At 46.9% G+C, this 22,687-nt stretch overlaps 1 protein-coding gene across 3 annotated transcripts in view; it reads right to left on the bottom strand.

Annotated features, from left to right (window-relative positions):
• Window positions 1-22,687, bottom strand: part of SENP6 (SUMO specific peptidase 6) — a 343,996-nt gene that overhangs the window by 189,260 nt on the left and 132,049 nt on the right. For 2 of the 3 annotated variants that reach the window (XM_063916835.1, XM_063916837.1), the window contains one exon: window positions 2,035-2,180. In XM_063916835.1, coding sequence (XP_063772905.1) covers window positions 2,035-2,180 — 146 coding nt within the window. The remainder of the gene's footprint in view (window positions 1-2,034; window positions 2,181-22,687) is intronic. The other variant, XM_063916838.1, reaches the window with a different exon arrangement.

Below are 22,687 nucleotides of genomic sequence, written 5' to 3'. Positions count from 1 at the left end.
CCGGATTGGCCAAGAAGGACTTAGTTTCCGGATCTACAAGAAATGCTCACAGAGGACCCATGGCCTCTACCTCCAAGACAGGACTTGCTGCAACAGGGGCCTGTCTGTTACCGCGGCTGCGTTTGACGGCATGGCGGTTGAACGCCTGATCCTAGCAGAAAAAGGCTTTCCGGATGAGGTTATTCCTACGCTGATTAAGGCTAGGAAGGACGTGACGGCTAAACATTATCACCGTATATGGCGAAAATATGTTGCTTGGTGTGAGGCCAGGAATGCCCCTACGGAGGAATTCCAGCTGGGCCGTTTCCTTCACTTCCTACAGTCGGGAGTGACTTTGGGCCTGAAATTGGGTTCCATTAAGGTCCAGATTTCGACTCTATCCATTTTCTTTCAAAAAGAACTGGCTTCTCTTCCTGAAGTCCAGACGTTTGCAAAGGGAGTGCTGCATATTCAGCCCCCTTTTGTGCTTCCAGTGGCACCTTGGGATCTTAACGTGGTGTTGAGTTTCCTGAAGTCACACTGGTTTGAGCCACTCAAAACCGTGGAGTTAAAATTTCTCACGTGGAAAGTGGTCATGCTATTAGCCTTGGCGTCAGCTAGGCGTGTGTCAGAATTAGCGGCTTTGTCACATAAAAGCCCCTATCTGGTTTTCCATATGGACAGGGCAGAATTGCGGACCCGTCCACAATTTCTGCCAAAAGTGGTGTCATCCTTTCATATGAACCAACCTATTGTGGTGCCTGTGGCTACTCGTGATTTGGAGGATTCCGAGTTACTAGATGTGGTCAGGGTTTTGAAGGTTTATGTAGCCAGAACGGCTAGAGTCAGGAAAACTGAGTCGCTGTTTATCCTGTATGCATCCAACAAGCTGGGTGCTCCTGCTTCAAAGCAAACTATTGCTCGCTGGATCTGTAACACGATTCAGCAGGCTCATTCTGCGGCTGGATTGCCGCTTCCAAAATTAGTAAAAGCCCACTCCACAAGGAAGGTGGGCTCTTCTTGGGTGGCTGCCCGAGGGATCTCGGCATTACAGCTTTGCCGAGCAGCTACTTGGTCAGGTTCGAACACTTTTGCAAAGTTTTACAAGTTTGATACCCTGGCTGAGGAGGACCTTGTGTTTGCTCATTCGGTGCTGCAGAGTCATCCGCACTCTCCCGCCCGTTTGGGAGCTTTGGTATAATACCCATGGTCCTTACGGAGTCCCCAGCATCCACTAGGACGTTAGAGAAAATAAGATTTTACTTACCGGTAAATCTATTTCTCGTTGTCCGTAGTGGATGCTGGGAGCCCGTCCCAAGTGCGGACTTCTTCTGCAATACTTGTATATAGTTATTGCTTAAATAAGGGTTATGTTTGGTTGCATCAGGGTTGATCTGATGCTCCGTTGTTGTTCATACTGTTAACTGGGTAAGTTTATCACAAGTTACACGGTGTGATTGGTGTGGCTGGTATGAGTCTTGCCCTGGATTCCAAAATCCTTTCCTTGTACTGTCAGCTCTTCCGGGCACAGATTCAAACTGAGGTCTGGAGGAGGGACATAGAGGGAGGAGCCAGAACACACCAGAATCCAAATTCTTTCTTAAAGTGCCCTGTCTACTGCGGAGCCCGTCTATTCCCCATGGTCCTTACGGAGTCCCCAGTATAAACTACGGACTTATGAGAAATAGATTTACCGGTAAGTAAAATCTTATTTTTGCAGATACTGTATGAGTGATTTTGTTAAAAAAAAAAAAAAAAAAAAAGCAGAGAGAAAAAAATAAAATAAAATGACTACACAGAAAAAGAGAATGAAAATGCACACTCACAGTACAGGATGCAGTGTGGTATAATAGACACAATGGTATCTGGAAAGAAGTGTTTTAAATCCATGTTTAAGACACTCCATTCCCATTAGGTAACAAAGTTAAAAAAAAAGAAAAAAAAGAAAAGCAAAAGACAGAATCTGTTTTTGTAAACAGTTAATACACGTGAAGGACAAGAATTTATGTTAGGCATGCACACAATATCAACAAAATATCAATATTTATGACACACCTTTGATTGTGTTAAACACAACTGAGCTGCGTGAAGCATAGGTAAATCACACTCCTGTAAACTGCTGCGTGGCTTGTATTGTACCTTTCTCCTTAATGGAAGCTCTGGCTCAGCATCACAATTGCTACTTGAACTTTGCATGACTTCTGTAAAATGAGAGATAAAAGGTTTCATACATAATTAAGACACACTTGAAAATAAAGTAAAAATTGTAATCAATTTACTTAACCAAACTGAATTCTATCAAAACAAAAAACGACCATGGGTCAATGCCTCTGGATATTTCTTGCATATACAGCCAATGGCACAATGACACTGGAGTTGCATTGTCAATGCCTGATAATACAGATGTGTCCTCACAAACTTGCTGCAGTCACGCCAAACATCCCCTCTCGACGTAATAGGACCTGCGAGACTCTGCGTGAACAGAGCATCTTTTCCACCCAAAAATGCATCTTAGTCACAATGTGATTAAATAACTTGATATGTGACACTTGTATATCTGTGCGAGTCTCAATCTGTTTACGAAGTGCTATAATGCAGCAGCTTTATTGCACTCCAAGTTCTGTTGTGCTTCGTATGCAAACTCAGTCGCACACAGATATGCAAGTGTCACATAAGAAAATAGTCGGTGAAGTCTCCTGGTGCATCAAAGTCGCAGGCAAAAAAAAAGATACTAAAAAGACATTCTGCGTAAGCAGAGTCACACAGGACCTGGCTGCTCACTCATGCCAGGTGTCTAGTGCCGCATCGCATATTTAGGCTAGGTTTATGAGGACACATCTGTATCTATTCTTTGAACCACTTAAGCAACAATTTTTTTCCCCAAAAACCGCTCAGAAATTGTCAGGTTTGTTTTAATAAGTGAATTAGGTAAAGAACATGAATTTAACCTTATCCAAAATGATTTTAGTTGGAAAAAATAAATAAAATCATTTTCTTTTTAAAAAAAAATTCCCCCAAACATTGGGCAGCAACATTCGGAACATTGGAAACATTGCGACATCCTTTAAAACAGCGGCGACAGCCGTGAGGTACACAGGGGGGGCTGATTTCAACTTCCCCAGAGGCAGCTATTGGCTGCAGCTGCTGGGTGGGGGGGTCCTGATGTGCTGACCGATCAGCAATGTTTGGCAGCATGGCAAACACTGGGGGAGAGGCGGGAAGGTACAGAGCAGCAGCGGAGGGAAATTTCTCTTCCCTGCATCTGCAAACACTATTTATATGACTGGTTCATCGTGTGCGACCAGGAAAGATAAAGCATTTGCTGGTGTGGTCACATCTGATGCGACCACGCCAGGCAAGTGGTTAATGAAATATATATTATTTTTTTTTGCAAGAGAAAAAAAAACAATGTTTTTGGTACTTAAAGGTAAATCTCTGTCTCAGTTCATCTGGGGAACATTTCCTGACCATGAGATTAGTGAGGGTTAAGGAGCCAGCACTTAATAGGATTGTTTCCTTCTCACACACACAACCAACAAGAGAGGGACCAAAAGGTCCCCCAGACGAACTCGGAGAAAGAGATTTAACAATAACTACGAAAAAAAATCTTTCATTCATCTTGGGGACACTTTTTGACCATGGGGATGTCCAAAGCAGTGCGTAAGCGAGGGTGTGCTCAGTCATATCTGAATGCAATACTTTACATCCAAAGTAGCATCCCTGGATGCAAAAAACAAAATCTGGTGAATGAATGAATCAATCAATCAATGACCATGTAGCTGCTCTTCGTCTGGGGACAGGATTATGAATTGTCTGATTGTTAGTGATAGTTATCACGTAAACCAACTATTTAGATTATGTAAGTGAAACATCCTGGAATGCAACATGGCATATTGGATTGCTTCAAACGTGAACAACATCTTCCCTTGTAGTTTTATGCAACAGAACGGATGGACTTGTGAGCCCCCAATATCTTTCTGACTAGATTTTTAATGTCTCTAATTTTTACTTTGGTAGAAAAACTCTGGCTAATTTGGTAATGAACCTGAGTCTTACAAATTGTATGCGTTGACTGGGTACCAAATTTAATTTTATTCCTAATCGTCCTAGTCTGTCTTTCTTTATCTCTAAACCCTTGGAAGCCAGGTGCCTGACCCCGGGCCCTAAACTACAGGACAGACTGCTGTTTAAAAGGTGGGCAAATGTCTGACATTTAGCCTTAATAGACCTTCATGAATGTTAAAAAGATCTTTTACCATCTGTGGCTTCAGAATTCTTTTATTTAATTCTGGACCGAACAAGACTTTACCCTCAATGGGTAAACTCTCTAAAACGGTCTCTGTATCCGCATCTCATGATTTTAACCACAGCACATGTCTAGCCACAATTGCCAAACCTGAAATTTTTGACTGAACAAAATATGCATCCAAAGAAGCTTCCCCCAAATAATCTACTCCTACTTTGAGCGGCTCTACATGGACAACAAATGGGACTTATAGTTGTCCAGCTGGATCCCCTCAAACAAAAGTTAAGTCCACTTCTCCATTGCCTTAGGCTGAGGCCATACTTGTTCTTAATGCTGCACCAGCAGACACAAATGGATTTCAACATACTTTCACATTTTCTGTCTGAGCCATCTTTAAAGGAGGCTCTGTCCAGAACAGGGAGGGCTGCGGTCTTATACTGCACACACAGAACAGTCACCAAGGGTGGAGGTTCATATTAGAGATGTGCGGTGGAAACTTTTCGTGTTTGTGTTTTGGTTCTAATTCCATTTTTGGGTTTTGGTTTGGTTTTGCCAAAACCACCCTTTCGTGTTTTGGATCTGGATGATTTAAAAAAAACCAACAACATAAAAACAGCTAAAATCACAGAATTTGGGGGTAATTTTGCTCCTACAGTATTATTAGCCTCAATAACAATCATTTCCACTCATTTCCAGTCTATTCTGAACACCTCACAATATTGTTTTTAGGCCTAAAAGTTGCACCGGGGTGCCTGTATGACTAAGCTAAGTGACACAAGTGTGCGGCACAAACACCTGGCCCATCTAGGAGTGGCACTGCAGTTGCAGACAAGATGGCACTAATCAAAAACTAGTCCCCAAACAGCACATGATGCAAAGAAGAAAAAGAGGTGCAATTAGGTAGCTGGATGGCCAAGCTAAGCGACACAAGTGTGCGGCACAAACACCTGGTCCATCTAGTAGTGGCACTGCAGTGGCAAACAGGATGGCAGATTTAAAAAATAGGCCCCAAACAGCACATGATGCAAAGAAGAAAAAGAGGTGCAATGAGGAAGCTGGATGGCTAAGCTAAGCAACACAAGTGTGTGGCACAAACACCTAGCCCATCTAGGAGAGGCACTGCAGTTACAGACAGGATGGCCCTAATCAAAAACTAGTACCCAAACAGCACATAATACAAAGAAGAAAGAGAGATGCAAGATGGAATTGTCCTTAGGCCCTGCCATCCACCCTTATGTTGTATAAACAGGACATGCACACTTTAACAAACCAATCATTTCAGCGACAGGGTCTGCCACACAACTGTGGCTGAAATGACTAGTTTGTTTGGGCCCCCACCAGAAAAGAAGCAATCAATCTCTCCTTGCACAAACTGGCTCTACAGAGGCAAGATGCCCACCACATCATCATCCCCCGATTCCTCACCCCTTTCACTGTGTACATCCTTCTCACTGAGTATTAATTCGTCCCCACTGGAGTCCACCATCACAGGTCCCTCTGTACTTTCTGGAGGAAATTCCTGGTAAAGGTCTTCCCGGAAGACTTTATAATTAATTTTGATGAACATCATCTTCTCCACATTTTGTGGGAGTAACCTCCTACATCGATCGCTGACAAGATTACCGGCTGCACTAAACACTCTTTCGGAGTACACACTGGAGGGGGGGCAACTTACGTAAAAAATAAAGCCAGTTTGTGCAAGGGCCTCCAAATTGCCTCTTTTTCCTGCCAGTATACGTACGTACGGCCTGACATGCCTACTTGGATGCTGTCACTCATATAATCCTCCACCATTCTTTCAATGGTGACAGAATCATATGCAGTGACAGTAGACATGTCAGTAATCATTGGCAGGTCCTTCAGTCTGGACCAGATGTCCGCTTTCGCTCCTGACTGCCCTGCATCACCACCAGCGGGTGGGCTAGAAAATGTTATCCTTTTCCTTGCAGCCCCAGTGGCGGGAGAAATTGAAGGAGGAGCTGTTGACAATTTACTAACCATTAAGTCTTTGCACCTCTGCACACTTGTGTCTGCTGGAAAGAGAGATACAACGTTTGGCCACCGTGCTCGATCCTAGGTTTACTAGGATCGAGCACGGTGGCCAAAATGTAGTGCTCTGATTTCAACAGATTGACCACCCTTGAATCCTGGCAAAGCGAATATGAAGGGCTCCATCCACAAGTCCCACATACTTTGCAGAATCGCTCCGTCTTAGCTCCTCCTTCAATTTATCCAGCTGCTTCTGCAAAAGCCTGATGAGGGGAGTGACCCGACTCAAGTTAGCAGTGTCCGAACCGACTTCACGTGTGGCAAGTTCGAAGAGTTGGAGAACCTTGCACAAGATGGAAAATATTCTCCACTGCGCTTGAGTCAGGTGCATTACCCCTTTGCCTATATCGTAGGTAGATGTATAAGCTTGAATGGCCTTTTGCTGCTCTTCCATCCTCTGAAGCATATAGAGTGTTGAATTCCACCTCGTTACCCCCTCTTGCTTCAGTTGATGGCAGGGCAGGTTCAGGAGTGTTTGCTGGCGCTCCAGTCTTCAGCACGCAGTGGCAGAATGCCGAAAGTGGCCCGCAATTTTTCGGGCTACAGACAGCATCTCCTGCATACCCCTCTCATTTTTCAAAAAATTCTGCACCACCAAATTAATTGTATGTGCAAAACATGGGACATGCTGGAATTTGCCCAGATGTAATGCACGCACAATATTGGTGGCATTGTCCGATATCACAAATCCCCAGGAGAGTCCAATTGGGGTAAGCCATTCTGCAATGATGTTCCTCAGTTTCCGTAAGAGGTTGTAAGCTGTGTGCCTCTTATGGAAAGCGGTGATACATAGCGTAGCCTGCCTAGGAACGAGTTGGCATTTGCAAGATGCTGCTACTGGTGCCGCTGCGGGAGGCCATACATCTACCCAGTGGGCTGTTACATTCATATAGTCCTTAGTCTGCCCTGTTCCACTTGTCCGTGGTTAAGTGGACAATGGATACAACCGCATTTTTTAGGACACTGGTGAGTCTTTTTCTGACGTCTGTGTACATTCTCGGTATCGCCTGCCTAGAGAAGTGGAACCTAGATGGGATTTGATACCGGGGACACAGTACCTCAAACAAATCTTTAAGTGACTCCGAACTAATGGTGGATACCGAACGCACCTCTTAACACCAACATAGCTGTCAAAGCCTCAGTTATCCGCTTTGCAAAAGGATGACTGCTGTCATATTTCATCTTCCTCACAAAGGACTGTTGGACAGTCAATTGCTTACTGGAAGTAGTACAAGTGGTCTTCCGACTTCCCCTCTGGGATGACGATCGACTCCCAGCAGCGGCAGCAACAGCAGATGTAACACTCAAGGATCCTACAGAGGAATCCCGGTTAGGAGAGGACTCCTCAGTCTTGACAGTGACATGGCCTGCAGGACTACCTGCGTTCCTGACTGAGGAGGAAGTTGACGTTGAGGGAGTTGGTGGTGTGGCTTGCAGGAGGAAGAAGGGATTCAGGTGTCAGTGGACTGGTTATGCTCTTACCCAAAGTTTCTGAACTTGACAGTGACTTCTGATGAATGCGCAGCAGATGACATATAAGGAAGGATGTTCCTAGGTGGTTAACATCCTTACCCCTACTTATTACAGATTGACAGAGGCAACAGACGGCTTGACACCTGTTGTCCATATTTGAGGAGAAATAATTCCACACCGAAGAGCTAGCTTTTTTGGTAGTTTGCCTAGGCATCACAATGGGCTTCTTTGTCTTAAGGACAACAGGTGTCTCCCCCGGTGCCTGACTTAAACAAACCACATCACCATCACAAACCTCATCGTCAACTTCCTCCTCAGCGCCAGCAACACCCATATCCTCACCCTGGTGTACTTCAACAGTGACATCTTCAATTTGAATATCAGGAACTGGACTGTGGGTGCTCCTTCCAGGACTTGCAGGGGGCATGCAAATGGTGGAAGGAGCCACCTCTTCCCATCCAGTGTTAAACGCATTGATCGCACCCAGACAGTACACGTTTGGCTGCATTACACAGCTACACCTGACCAAAGTACAGCGAGTGCAAAGCGAAATGTGCCATTTGGGTGCCAAATAGGTAACTTTTCGCACATTCCTTCTTGTCCGCACGGGGGTCTATGAGAAGTAGTGTCGGCAGCATATGTGCTCAAACAGTAGTACAATTGAATTGCTGCCAGCAGGCGCCCCCCAGGAACGGACACCCATTAAACAAATAAATTCCACTCAGAATCTTCATGATGTTCCTCCTCTTCCGAGGAAACCTCAGATTCTAAACAAAAATGACTTTTGCCCCGTAAACTGTGGCTTGCATGATTTAGGCCTAGCTGAAGATAACTTTTCTAATGAAAAGGATTTCCTTTCCAAACCTAAAGCAGTTCTCTGCATTGACTTGGCTTAAGTGTCACACCCCAATGCCTCAGACCCTCCAGGAGAATAATCTATCTGGACAGGACCTTTTTCTATCCTCGATAGTGCTGACTGTGCATACTCCGAATGAATACAAAATGAGACAATTTTTTTCTCATAACAAAAGCTGTGGAAAGGTCAAGAGATCTAACTCAAGCTGCTTCTTCCACTAGACCGGCCACAACCACTCGCAAATCCTGGGTGACCTCAAAAGCAGAAAATCAAGCATGAATGTCCACAGAAAGTAATTTAGCCCGACAACAAAATAAATTCAAACTGGTCTTCCCTCCTCCAGGCTTAGCGTTTGAAGTACTCCCCACTGAGATCATCTACTCAAACATTTTCAGTAGGATAAGAGAAAAGAGGATTTTGGTACTTACCGATAAATCCATTTCTCTGAATCCTCTAGGGGACACTGGAGCATCCTTAGACATTAGGGGTGTGAAGCTTGCAACCGGAGGTGTGGCACAATCTAAAATTAGCATTGTCTGCACAGCCGGTTCCTCCCCGATCACATCCCTCCTCCCTCAGTTTGGAAAATTTGACTGAGAGAATCGGACATGACACTATAGCACCTGGCGAGGAACAGAACCGTACAACCTATCAAACAGCCCCCAAGAAACTCTTAATTGAAAAACTAACGCTGTTTGTACAAACTTTGTGAACAGGTAGTTTGAACGCAGCAGGTTGACAGCACCGAGGCGGGCGTCCAGTGTCCCCTAGAGGATTCAGAGAAATGGATTTATCGGTAAGTACCAAAATCCTCTTTTCTCTTTAGGGGACACTGGAGCATCCTTAGACATTAGGGGACGTCCCAAAGTTATCCCCCAGTGAGGGAGTGCTGTCGGTGGCCTACAAAATGAAACGTCCGAACTTAGAGTCCCCGGACGCAAAGGTATCAAACCTGTAAATTTTCGCGAACATCTGGGCTGAGGACCACGTTGCCGCTCTGCAAAGTTGAATAGTGGAAACACCACTGGCCGCCGCCCATGAGGCACCCACTCTGAACCGGAAACTGTTCACCACAGGAAAGATAGGCTTGCCGAATGGTAAATCTAATCCAGCTAGACAAACATTGCTTAGATGCTGGCCAACCCTTCTTTGGCCCATCATAAAGACAAACAAAAGGTCCGACTCTCTGAAGGACAACGTAACTCGTACGCATATCTGTAACGCTTGGATAACATCCAAGGACACGCCTCCATCTGCGAGACCCTGGAATTACGGTACCACAATTGGCAGGGTTACGCGAAACCCCGAAACAACCTTAGGAAGGAAAGTTGCTCATATACGGAGTTCAGCCCAATCCTCTTTTTATTTTTTTTATGAAAACTTAAAAAAGGACTCTAACACGATAAGGCTCCCAACCCAGAATCCCGCCTGGCCGGAGCCAAGGCAAGCATTAATGTGGCCATCCAAGAGAGATATTTCAGGTCTGTTCTTGCTAACGGCTCAAAAGTTGGATCACAAAAATTCCAACACCAAATTTATGCTCAAAGGCGCAGTAAGAGGACGAAAAAGGGGGGTTGGATCCCAAGAACCCCTTGTAAAAGGGTTTGAACCTCTGGTAAGGAATCTAACCGCTGTTGAAATAGGACGGGGAGAACCGAAACTTGACCCCTCAGAGAGCCCAGCCTCAGTCCTACCCCCAGACCTGCCTAAAGGAAAAATAGAAGTCTGGATAAGTGGAAGTTTGGCGAATTCCACCCATGCCCTTGACACCAGTCCAAGTACCTCTTCCAACTCCTGTAGTAGTATATGGCTGTGACCGGCTTCCTAGCGGCAATCATCGTAAGAATGGCCGTTCTTGGTCTACCTCTGTTTCATAAGATCCGGGTTTCAATAGCCACACCGTTAAACGCAGCCTGCTCAGGTCTGTGTTGGAACGGTCCCTGAGATAGCAGGTCCTCTCTCTGAGGTGACCTTCAAGGATCCTCCGTTAGTAACCCCCGCCGGTCTGAGTACCAACTCCTGCGGGGCCAATCCGGTGCGATTAGAATCGCCGACACTCGTTCTCATTTCAACCCTTTTCAGAACCCTTGGTATGAGTTGGAAAGGTGGAACAACGTAAACCTTCCTGTAACACCAAGGAAGTGTTAATGCGTCCACTCCTTCTGCTGCTGGATATTGTTGTGGACACATATCTGGGCAGCTGATGGTATTGCCGAGATGCCATTAGGTCGACTTGAGGTAGACCCCATCTCATTACCGCCCTGTCGAAAATCAGTGGATGGAGGCACCACTCTCCCGGATGCATGTCCTGGTGACTGAAATAATCCGCTTCCCAGTTATCCACACCTGGAATGAACCTGCTGAGAGGATAATGGAATGAACCTGCTGAGAGGATAATGTCTCGCCTTTCTGCCTAAAACAAGATCTTTGTGGCTTCCTTTAACGCCATCCCGCTCCTTGTTCTTCCTTGACGGTTTACGTATGCCGTCGTCGTGACATTGTCCGACTGCAACCTTACGTGTTGACCCACGACTTGTCCTTTGGGCAAGAAAAGCGCATTGTAAAAATAAGAATTTACTTACCGATAATTCTATTTCTCGGAGTCCGTAGTGGATGCTGGGGTTCCTGAAAGGACCATGGGGAATAGCGGCTCCGCAGGAGACAGGGCACAAAAAGTAAAGCTTTAGGATCAGGTGGTGTGCACTGGCTCCTCCCCCCATGACCCTCCTCCAAGCCTCAGTTAGGATACTGTGCCCGGACGAGCGTACACAATAAGGAAGGATTTTGAATCCCGGGTAAGACTCATACCAGCCACACCAATCACACTGTACAACCTGTGATCTGAACCCAGTTAACAGTATGATAACAGCGGAGCCTCTGAAAAGATGGCTCACAACAATAATAACCCGATTTTTGTAACTATGTACAAGTATTGCAGATAATCCGCACTTGGGATGGGCGCCCAGCATCCACTACGGACTCCGAGAAATAGAATTATCGGTAAGTAAATTCTTATTTTCTCTATCGTCCTAGTGGATGCTGGGGTTCCTGAAAGGACCATGGGGATAATACCAAAGCTCCCAAACGGGCGGGAGAGTGCGGATGACTCTGCAGCACCGAATGAGAGAACTCCAGGTCCTCCTTAGCCAGGGTATCAAATTTGTAGGATTTTACCAACGTGTTTGCCCCTGACTAAATAGCCGCTCGGCAAAGTTGTAAAGCCGAGACCCCTCGGGCAGCCGCCCAAGATAAGCCCACCTTCCTTGTGGAATGGGCATTTACATATTTTGGCTGTGGCAGGCCTGCCACAGAATGTGCAAGCTGAATTGTATTACACATCCAACTAGCAATAGTCTGCTTAGAAGCAAGAGCACCCAGTTTGTTGGGTGCATACAGGATAACAGCAAGTCAGTTTTCCTGACTCCAGCCGTCCTGGAACCTATATTTACAGGGCCCTGACAACATCTAGCAACCTGGAGTCCTCCAAGTCCCTAGTAGGCGCAAGGCACCAAAATAAGCTGGTTCAGGTGAAACACTGACACCACCTTAGGGAGAGAACTGGGGACGAGTCCGCAGCTCTGCCCTGTCCAAATGGACAACCAGATATGGGCTTTTTTGAGAAAAAAACCACCAATTTGACACTCGCCTGGTCCAGGCCAGGGCCAAGAGCATGGTCACTTTTCATGTGAGATGCTTCAAATCCACAGATTTGACTGGTTTTAAACCAATGTGATTTGAGGAATCCCAGAACTACGTTGAGATCTCACAGTGCCACTGGAGGCACAAAAGGGGGTTGTATATGCAATACTCCCTTGACAAACTTCTGGACTTCAGGAACTGAAGCCACTTCTTTCTGGAAGAAAATCGACAGGGCCGAAATTTGAACCTTTATGGACCCCAATTTGAGGCCCATAGACACTCCTGTTTGCAGGAAATGCAGGAATCGACCGAGTTGAAATTTCTTCGTGGGGCCTTTCTGGCCTCACACCACGCAACATATTTTTGCCACATGTGGTGATAATGTTGTGCGGTCACCTCCTTTCTGGCTTTGACCAGGGTAGGAATGACCTCTTCCGGAATGCCTTTTTCCCTTAGGATCCGGCGTTCCCCCGCCATGCCGTCAAATGCAGCTGCGGTAAGTCTTGGAACAGACATGGTACTTGCTGAAACAAGTCCCTTCTTAGCGGCAGAGGCCATAAGTCCTCTGTGAGCATCTCTTGAAGTTCCGGGTACCAAGTCCTTCTTGGCCAATCCGGAGCCATGAGTACAGTTCTTACTCCTCTACGTCTTATAAGTCTCAGTACCTTAGGTATGAGAAGCAGAGGATGGAACACATACACCGACTGGTACATCCATGGTGTTACCAGAACGTCCACAGCTATTGCCTGAGGGTCTCTTAACCTGGCGCAATACCTGTCCCGTTTTTTGTTCAGACGGGACGCCATCATGTCCACCTTTGGTATTTCCCAACGGTTTACAATCATGTGGAAAACTTCCCGATGAAGTTTCCACTCTGCCGGGTGGAGGTCGTGCCTGCTGAGGAAGTCTGCTTCCCAGTTTCCATTCCCGGAATGAAACACTGCTGACAGTGCTATCACATGATTTTCCGCCCAGCGAAAAGTCCTTGCAGTTTTTGCCATTGCCCTCCTGCTTCTTGTGCCGCCCTGTCTATTTACGTGGGCGACTGCCGTGATGTTTTTCCCACTGGATCAATACCGGCTGACCTTGAAGCAAAGGTCTTGCTAAGCTTAGAGTATTATAAATTTACCCTTAGCTCCAGTATATTTATGTGGAGAAAAGTCTCCAGACTTGATCACACTCCCTGGAAATTTTTTCCTTGTGTGACTGCTCCCCAGCCTCTCGGGCTGGCCTCCGTGGTCACCAGCATCCAATCCTGAATGCCGAATCTGCGGCCCTCTAGAAGATGAGCACTCTGTAACCACCACAGGAGAGACACCCTTGTCCTTGGATATAGGGTTATCCGCTGATGCATCTGAAGATGCGATCCGGACCATTTGTCCAGCAGATCCCACTGAAAAATTCTTGCGTGAAATCTGCCGAATGGAATTGCTTCGTAGGAAGTCACCATCTTTACCATGACCCTTGTGCAATGATGCACTGATTTTAGGAGGTTCCTGACTAGCTCGGATAACTCCCTGGCTTTCTCTTCCGGGAGAAACACCTTTTTCTGGACTGTGTCCAGAATCATCCCTAGGCACAGCAGACTTGTCGTCGGGATCAGCTGCGATTTTGGAATATTTAGAATCCACCCGTGCTGTTGTAGCAGTATCCGAGATAGTGCTACTCCGACCTCCAACTGTTCCCTGGACTTTGCCCTTATCAGGAGATCGTCCAAGTAAGGGATAATTAAGACGCCTTTTCTTCGAAGAAGAATCATCATTTCGGCCATTACCTTGGTAAAGACCCGGGGTGCCGTGGACAATCCAAACGGCAGCGTCTGAAACTGATAGTGACAGTTCTGTACCACGAACCTGAGGTACCCTTAGTGAGAAGGGCAAATTTTGGACATGGAGGTAAGCATCCCTGATGTCTCGGGACACTATATAGTCCCCTTCTTCCTGGTTCGTTATCACTGCTCTGAGTGACTCCATCTTGATTTGAACCTTTGTAAGTGTTCAAATTTTTTTAGATTTAGAATAGGTCTCACCTAGCCTTCTGGCTTCAGTACCACAATATAATGTGGAATAATACCCCTTTTCTTGTTGTAGGAGGGGTAATTTGATTATCACCTGCTGGGAATACAGCTTGTGAATTGTTTCCCATACTGCCTCCTTGTCGGAGGGAGACCTTGGTAAACCAGACTTCAGGAGCCTGCGAAGGGGAAACGTCTCGACATTCCAATCTGTACCCCTGGGATACTACATGTAGGATCCAGGGGTCCTGTACGGTCCCAGCGTCATGCTGAGAGCTTGGCAGAAGCGGTGGAACGCTTCTGTTCCTGGGAATGGGCTGCCTGCTGCAGTCTTCTTCCCTTTCCTCTATCCCTGGGCAGATATGACTCTTATAGGGACGAAAGGACTGAGGCTGAAAAGACGGTGTCTTTTTCTGCAGAGATGTGACTTAGGGTAAAAACGGTGGATTTTCCAGCAGTTGCCGTGGCCACCAGGTCCGATGGACCGACCCCAAATAACTCCTCTTCCTTTATACGGCAATACACCTTTGTGCCGTTTGGAATCTGCATCACCTGACCACTGTCGTGTCCATAAACATCTTCTGGCAGATATGGACATCGCACTTACTCTTGATGCCAGAGTGCAAATATCCCTCTGTGCATCTCGCATATATAGAAAATGCATCCTTTAAATGCTCTATAGTCAATAAAATACTGTCCCTGTCAAGGGTATCAATATTTTTAGTCAGGGAATCCGACCAAGCCACCCCAGCTCTGCACATCCAGGCTGAGGCGATCGCTGGTCGCAGTATAACACCAGTATGTGTGTATATACTTTTTATGATATTTTTCCAGCCTCCTGTCAGCTGGCTCCTTGAGGACGGCCCTATCTATAGACGGTACCGCCACTTGTTTTGATAAGCGTGTGAGCGCCTTATCCACCCTAAGGGGTGTTTCCCAACGCGCCCTAACTTCTGGCGGGAAAGGGTATACTGCCCATAATTTTCTATCGGGGGGAACCCACGCATCATCACACACTTCATTTAATTTATCTGATTCAGGAAAAACTACGGTAGTTTTTTCACATCCCACATAATACCCTCTTTTGTGGTACTTGTAGTATCAGAAATATGTAACACCTCCTTCATTGCCCTTAACGTGTGGCCCTAATAAGGAATACGTTTGTTTATTCACCGTCGACACTGGATTCAGTGTCCGTGTCTGTGTCTGTGTCGACCGACTAAAGTAAACGGGCGTTTTAAAAAACCCCTGACGGTGTTTCTGAGACGTCTGGACCGGTACTAATTGTTTGTCGGCCGTCTCATGTCGTCAACCGACCTTGCAGCGTGTTGACATTATCACGTAATTCCCTAATTAAGCCATCCATTCCGGTGTCGACTCCCTAGAGAGTGACATCACCATTACAGGCAATTGCTCCGCCTCCTCACCAACATCGTCCTCATACATGTCGACACACACGTACCGACACACAGCACACACACAGGGAATGCTCTGATAGAGGACAGGACCCACTAGCCCTTTGGAGAGACAGAGGGAGAGTTTGCCAGCACACACCAAAAACGCTATAATTATATAGGGACAACCTTATATAAGTGTTTTCCCTTATAGCATCTTTTATATATTTCTAACGCCAAATTAGTGCCCCCCCTCTCTGTTTTAACCCTGTTTCTGTAGTGCAGTGCAGGGGAGAGCCTGGGAGCCTTCCCTCCAGCCTTTCTGTGAGGGAAAATGGCGCTGTGTGCTGAGGAGATAGGCCCCGCCCCTTTTTCGGCGGGCTCGTCTCCCGCTCTTTAATGGATTCTGGCAGGGGTTAAATATCTCCATATAGTCCCCGGAGGCTATATGTGAGGTATTTTTAGCCAAAAAAGGTTTTCATTTGCCTCCCAGGGCGCCCCCCTCCCAGCGCCCTGCACCCTCAGTGACTGCCGTGTGAAGTGTGCTGAGAGGAAATGGCGCACAGCTGCAGTGCTGTGCGCTACCTTAAGAAGACTGAGGAGTCTTCTGCCGCCGATTCTGGACCTCTTCTCGTTTCAGCATCTGCAAGGGGGCCGGCGGCGAGGCTCCGGTGACCATCCAGGCTGTACCTGTGATCGTCCCTCTGGAGCTAATGTCCAGTAGCCAAAGAAGCCAATCCAGCCTGCACGCAGGTGAGTTCACTTCTTCTCCCCTAAGTCCCTCGTTGCAGTGATCCTGTTGCCAGCAGGACTCACTGTAAAATAAAAAACCTAAGCTAAACTTTTCTAAGCAGCTCTTTAGGAGAGCCACCTAGATTGCACCCTTCTCGGACGGGCACAAAAACCTAACTGAGGCTTGGAGGAGGGTCATGGGGGGAGGAGCCAGTGCACACCACCTGATCCTAAAGCTTTACTTTTTGTGCCCTGTCTCCTGCGGAGCCGCTATTCCCCATGGTCCTTTCAGGAACCCCAGCATCCACTAGGACGATAGAGAAACTGCTCTTAGTTCGAGAATGTGTATGGGTAGGTTGCTCTTTAGTAGCGTCCATCTGCTCTGAAACTAATGTTCCTCTAAGACGGCACCCCAACCTCTGAGACTGGCGTCTGTTGTCAGGATCTTCCAATCCCAAATGCCGAATCTCTTGCCTGCTGCGAGATTCCTGTGACCTTGCTCCCTGAGCAATGAGGTTCATCTGTAATGGTCGGGGATGGTCGGGAATGAAGTCTGCCGTACTAGAAAGCTTCGAAAGACGCCACCATCTTCCCAAGGAAATTCCACACAGATGTGTAGAGAGACCATTTGTGACCTCAGTACCTGAGTCACTAATCTCTTTAGGTCCTGGACCTTGTTCTTTGGTAGGAATACCCTCAATGGTACAGTCTCCAAGATGAGACCGAGGGACTGAATCCATTCAGTTGGCATGAGGTTGGATCTCTGGAAATTCACAATCCCCCCATGTTGAATGAGAAATGGATGAGATGTCTGAACATCCCTGATCAACTGTTCTGGAGAGGATGCCTTGATTAGCATGTCGTCTAGATAAGGACTAATCGTGACTCTCAACAGTCTTGATTCTGCAACAATGAATGCCATGAACTTCGGTAAAGATTCTTGGGTCGATGATAGACCGAACTGCAATTGCCCTGAATTGTTAGCAATCCATCAGCAGTGCGAACCTTAAGTAAGCCTGGTGAGGGGCCCAGATTGGGATATGCAGATATGCATGTTCTAAGCCTGCAATGACCGACTGGATTGATTCCAGCTTGAATTAGTAGACATTTAGAGACCGGTTTAAAACTTTTAAATTGGAATAGAGAGCCGTTCCTCTCTGAGAGGCGTCCACTGGAATAATGACCTCTGACCGTAGCAATTTTTCAATTGCTGGCAGTAGCGCTTATGCTTTCCGAGGGCACCGAGGCAATCTCCAGACTTTCGCCCACCAAGGGGGATCCCAGGTGAGCCGGGAGACCGTCCTGTCTTGTCAGCAGGTTTATTCCGCTTTCTGGCTGCTGCCTGTGAGCGGCCTCTACCTCTGCCCCCACGTACTTGTGTACCAAAACCTCTTCCTCGGGCTCGCAAGGACTGAGATCTAAAGGAGTTACACGCTAGTCCCGAATAAGCTCTCCTAACCTGTGGAGTGGCTCTTGCATAAGGAGTAGGCAGAAAAGTGGATGTCCTTGCTGTAGCTTGCGAAATCCACTTGTTCAACACTGGACCGAAAAGCATAGCACCCTCAAAGGGGATGGATTCTACCGCCCCTTGGTGCCAGAGTCTCCATGCCGTTCTGACCGTCTAGCCCACAGGTTCTCAAACTCGGTCCTCGGGGGCCCACACAGTGCATGTTTTGCAGGTCTCCTCACAGAATCGCAAGTGAAATAATTAGCTCCACCTGTGGACCTTTTAAAATGTGTCAGTGAGTAATTAATACACCTGTGCACCTGCTGGGTTACCTGCAAAACATGCACTGTGTGGGCCCCCGAGGACCGAGTTTGAGAACCTCTGGTCTAGCCGATATGGCTGATGCAGAGATGCGCGATGCTATCCTGTGAATATCCCTAGAGGCTTGACACAAGTATGAAGCTGATTCTCGAATGTGCTCCTCCAGTTGGGTAATTTCTTCCAAGCCATTTTCCCCCTACATAGCCTGTACTATGCGTCCAAACCATGCTCCCATGGCCTTGTTAACCCAAGCGCAGACGACAGTAGGGCTCTGTGTTGCACCTGCTAAAAAAAAATTGACTTTAAAGCTGTGTCAACCTCTTAAAGTCGTTACAGTAGGTAACGGTAAGATTGTCTTCTTCCACAACCTTCCTAGGAAAACATCCACTACCGGCGGAATCTCCCACTTATCCATTACACCCTTGGGTAGGGGATAAGTTACTGGAAACCCCATTTGGAAAGTGAAAGCGTTCGGCAGGTTGTTTCCAAACCTCCTCCATTTGAGACTGGAGGGATTTAGGAATAGGAAACGCTGCTGAACGTGGCCTTTGGGATTCGAACAATTCTAATCTACTGGCTCCATTACTTATTCTACCTTAAAGTTTAGGGTCTCCGTTTGTTTTGATTAACGAAACAAGCCCCGAGATAGCCGTGTCCTCTTCTGGAAGATCGGCGACTAGGTTAGATTCAATTACCTCACCTTTCGTATCAATGAGAAGACCCTCTTCCACTTCTGCTTCAGGTACAAGAGGAAGAGGCCTTTTAACCGCCCTGCACAGTGTTACTGCTTGTGCGGGAGGCGTTAACCTGATGAGAAATCCTTCCATCGTCTCTTAGAATCCCGCAGCACTGATTGATGCGTGTGGGATTCCGACATCTCATTGGAGATTCTATCTACAAGGTAATCCTTGACCTAGACAGAGCACTGCTCCCAGGCGGAGCATCCTTGTCTAAGCCGGTATAGCACACCCCGGAGCTGTCATCCACGTGCTCTAATTGGTACAGTACGTACAAACATAACTAGTCTTTGCATTATACCTGTCATTTAAACCCCCTACCAGGGTGTTTCACGGCGCTTTCACCCTTTAAATTAGGAAGAGAAAGGCTGTAATAGATGACGGAAGCCAAGTTAGCGGATCTGGCTGGGATTACTGTTCCCTCCTTTATATAGAAACCAGAACAGGACAAAAATAAATAAATTAAAAATAAATAAATAAATTAACACACCAGCTGACATGCAACCCTCACACCTCAACTGTAACTCAGCTACGGTGGTATAGTTGGTATCCGCTTGCTTCCTCGTATTTTCCTCAGGATCTTTGTAAAAGAAGTCCCTTGAAAATATAAATTAGTAAAATTATAATTACTTTTCAGGAGATCCTCATAGAAGGTAATTGACAGTGTATACCAGCAGAGGGAGCTAGTAGCATAACGAATCTCTAATCATAGAAATACATATATATACTGTACTAGCAGAGGCAGATTATTAGCATCAGGAATCTCTAATCATATAATAAATATATATATATATATATATATATATATATATATATAGACATCTACATGCTAAGTCAGAACAGCAGGGGGAGCAACTTCTGTAAGAAAATACCTTCCCCCATGCCCTGCATAGTGGGGGGGGGGGGTGAGGACCCATCCCTTTCCTCAGACTGGCGCCTGAAGTAATAATAAAAATGGCCGCCACTAAAATTTCTTGGTCACAGCTGTGACCGTCCACAGCCTAATAAAAGTGGCCCTCCCGCAGCTCCAGAGTAAAAAAACAGAATTATATATGCATATATCGGCGCACGCTGCTGAGACACTGCTCAGCCGCGCGGCGCTGTTGAGAATGTCTCACTCTCTCCCTCCCGCCGGCCGCTGGCTGGCGCGCGCCGGGACCACTGCTCTCTGCTGTGTAGCACGCGAGCTCTGCTTTCTCCCCCTGCGCACAGGGAACAACATGCCGAGTCTCGCGCCGCACTTGCTCCCGCGCCAACCGCAGCGGATAGCCTGTGACTGATGCAGCACGCGAGATTTTAGAGAGGGGTAGGAAGGTTAATAAAGTATTATTAATTGTAAAGTGGAGAGAGAATAAAAATAAAAAACCTAGCCTAAGCTGCACTCTGATCTACCTCACGTCCCAGTACTCACGATTAGAGGATCTCCTGTAGAGAGATACAAGAAATCTTGTCTCTCAAAATCTTGGCTTTGTCCCCTTTTTCATTAGTTGACGCAGCACGATTCTGAAACCTGAACTTTGTCCCCAATTTATTAGGGGGACGCAGTCTCTTCGTCTGGTAAAGCCTGCACCCCCTTTCATATAGGTGGGATCGGGCATTTACCATCTTTTCCTTTGAAAACCTGCACCCTCCCTTTAGTTGGGAGGGATTGGGTCAATTAAAAGAGAAAAATAAAAAATAAAAAAAATAATAAATAATAAATATTCTTCATGGAGCAGGAGCTCCTTTTCTGTGCTTGTACCTCCTGACACAATTTTCCAAACTGAGGGAGAAGGGATGTGAAGGGGGAGGAACCGGCTGTGCAGACCATGCTAATTTTAGATTGTGCCACACCTCCGGTTGCAAGCTTCACACCCCTAATGTCTAAGGATGCTCCAGTGTCCCCTAGTGGATGAAAGAGAAAAGGTCATTGCTATAGATCCGGCCACCCCCTCTTTTATTATGCAAGGTGGTCTGGCCCGGATTTACTTCCTGTTTGGTGAGGACATCATCTGTAATGACCAATTACACCCTGTGAGCGAACCAAGTGGTCAGCGCTGCTTCAGACTGCATGCTGACATGCCGCTGGACCATTCTGGACACCCAGTTGGGTATCTACTCTTTAACAGCACCAGCTGAGGCATCGCCACCAAACCACACCCCTTCATCCACCACTCATCCTATGTTAGAGCTCCAATGATCTCACTTTTCCAGCCCCGGGTGTCCGTATTTATTACTGCGCAGCCTGAGTATTCCACTGGCTGCCTCAGGTTAGGAGAGGGCTTGATAAAGAGAAGAAAGGTATGTGGCTCCCCTCACTGCATAAAGTAGTAGATGGGGAAAAGCTGGTGCAAGTAAAAAAACAAAAACAAAAAACCCCCCACTATATATCATAATATATAATAACAAGCTACCAAATGCTGACACCTTCCTTCTTCAGCAGTTAAACAGATGCAGCCCCTCCCTGCGCCTATGCATCATCGGGCTCCATCTGACAGTCCTGCTGTCCAGATGGCAGTTTAACCCGACACTGTGCTGAAGTAAAAAACAACATCATCGTAGCACCCTTGGACTTAGGGGGTCATTCTGCCCCGTTCGCACGCAGTTCTTCGCTGCGGTGCGAACGGGTCTGGAATGCGCACGCTCGTCGTTGCCCGGCGACGATGCTGGTTACAAAAAAAGCGGTCGCAGCGGCGACTGAAGAAGATTGACAGAAGGAAGGCGTTCCGGGGCGTCACCTGTCCGTTGGCGGGCGTTTTCGGGGAGTGGTAAGAAAAACGCAGGCGGGTCCAGGAGAACGGAGGGCGGCTGTCTGACGTCAAAGCCGACCCCATCATTGCTGGATCCATCGCACAGGGAAAGTATGTCCAGGGGTGTGTGGATCATTAGATCGACAGTGTCTAGGTCGACAATATTTAGGTCGACCACTATAGGTCGACAGTCACTAGGTTGACATGTTCTAGGTCGACAGGTCAAAAGGTCGACATGAGTTTTTTATGTTTTTTTGGGGTCGTTTTCTTCGTAGAGTGACCGGGAACCCCAATTAGTGCACCGTGTTCGCTCACCATGCTTCGGGCAAGATTACCGTTCCAATCATAGTCCACGTGGATCGTTAAGTATGAAAAAGGGAGAGGGGGAAGGAATTTTTTTTTTTTAAACTCATGTCGACCTTTTGACATGTCGACCTTCTGACCCTGTCGACCTAGTGACTGTCTACCTAAACATTGTCGACCTAGGCACTGTCGATCTTCAGACCGGATCCCGTCCAGGGCTGGTCTTGTTTTGAGTGAAACTTTTTTAGCATAGCAGGGCTGCACAAACGATCGCAGCCCTACTATGCTAAAATACACTCCCCCATAGGCGGAGATTAATTGATCGCACCAGCAGCAAAAAGTTGCTTGGTGCGATCAACTCGGAATGATCCCCTTAGTGGCCTTTGCTTTGTCCGCCGTTTACCCCTGCTCTGTGCAGCTCTGAGAAAGACCTCTCCAACCAAAGCTTGCAGCCAATAGGAAGAAAACTAATAGGTTCTCTAAGGCACTGTGAAGCTATAGGGAAACAAAGCTAGAGGGTACTTAGAATTCCAGGAGGCAACACTCAAAGCTTCAGAGGGAAGGAGGTTATGGTGTCATTGAGTGCGTTCGTTCAGCAGAGATCCGGATCCACCCAGGAATGGCCGCACAGCATCCAATAGGCATATACCAACTGTGACACAGCAGGGGGAAGCCAACAGGGATAAGCTCCAACCATTTCGCTTAGACCAGTGGTCTCCAACCTTAATTGGGGTGTGAGCTACTTTCGGAAAATAAAACCTCTGAAGG

This window comes from Pseudophryne corroboree, chromosome 4, assembly GCF_028390025.1.
Source record: "Pseudophryne corroboree isolate aPseCor3 chromosome 4, aPseCor3.hap2, whole genome shotgun sequence".
In the NCBI taxonomy this organism is placed as follows: domain Eukaryota; kingdom Metazoa; phylum Chordata; class Amphibia; order Anura; family Myobatrachidae; genus Pseudophryne; species Pseudophryne corroboree.
This window is presented reverse-complemented; position numbering and strand designations above follow the sequence as displayed.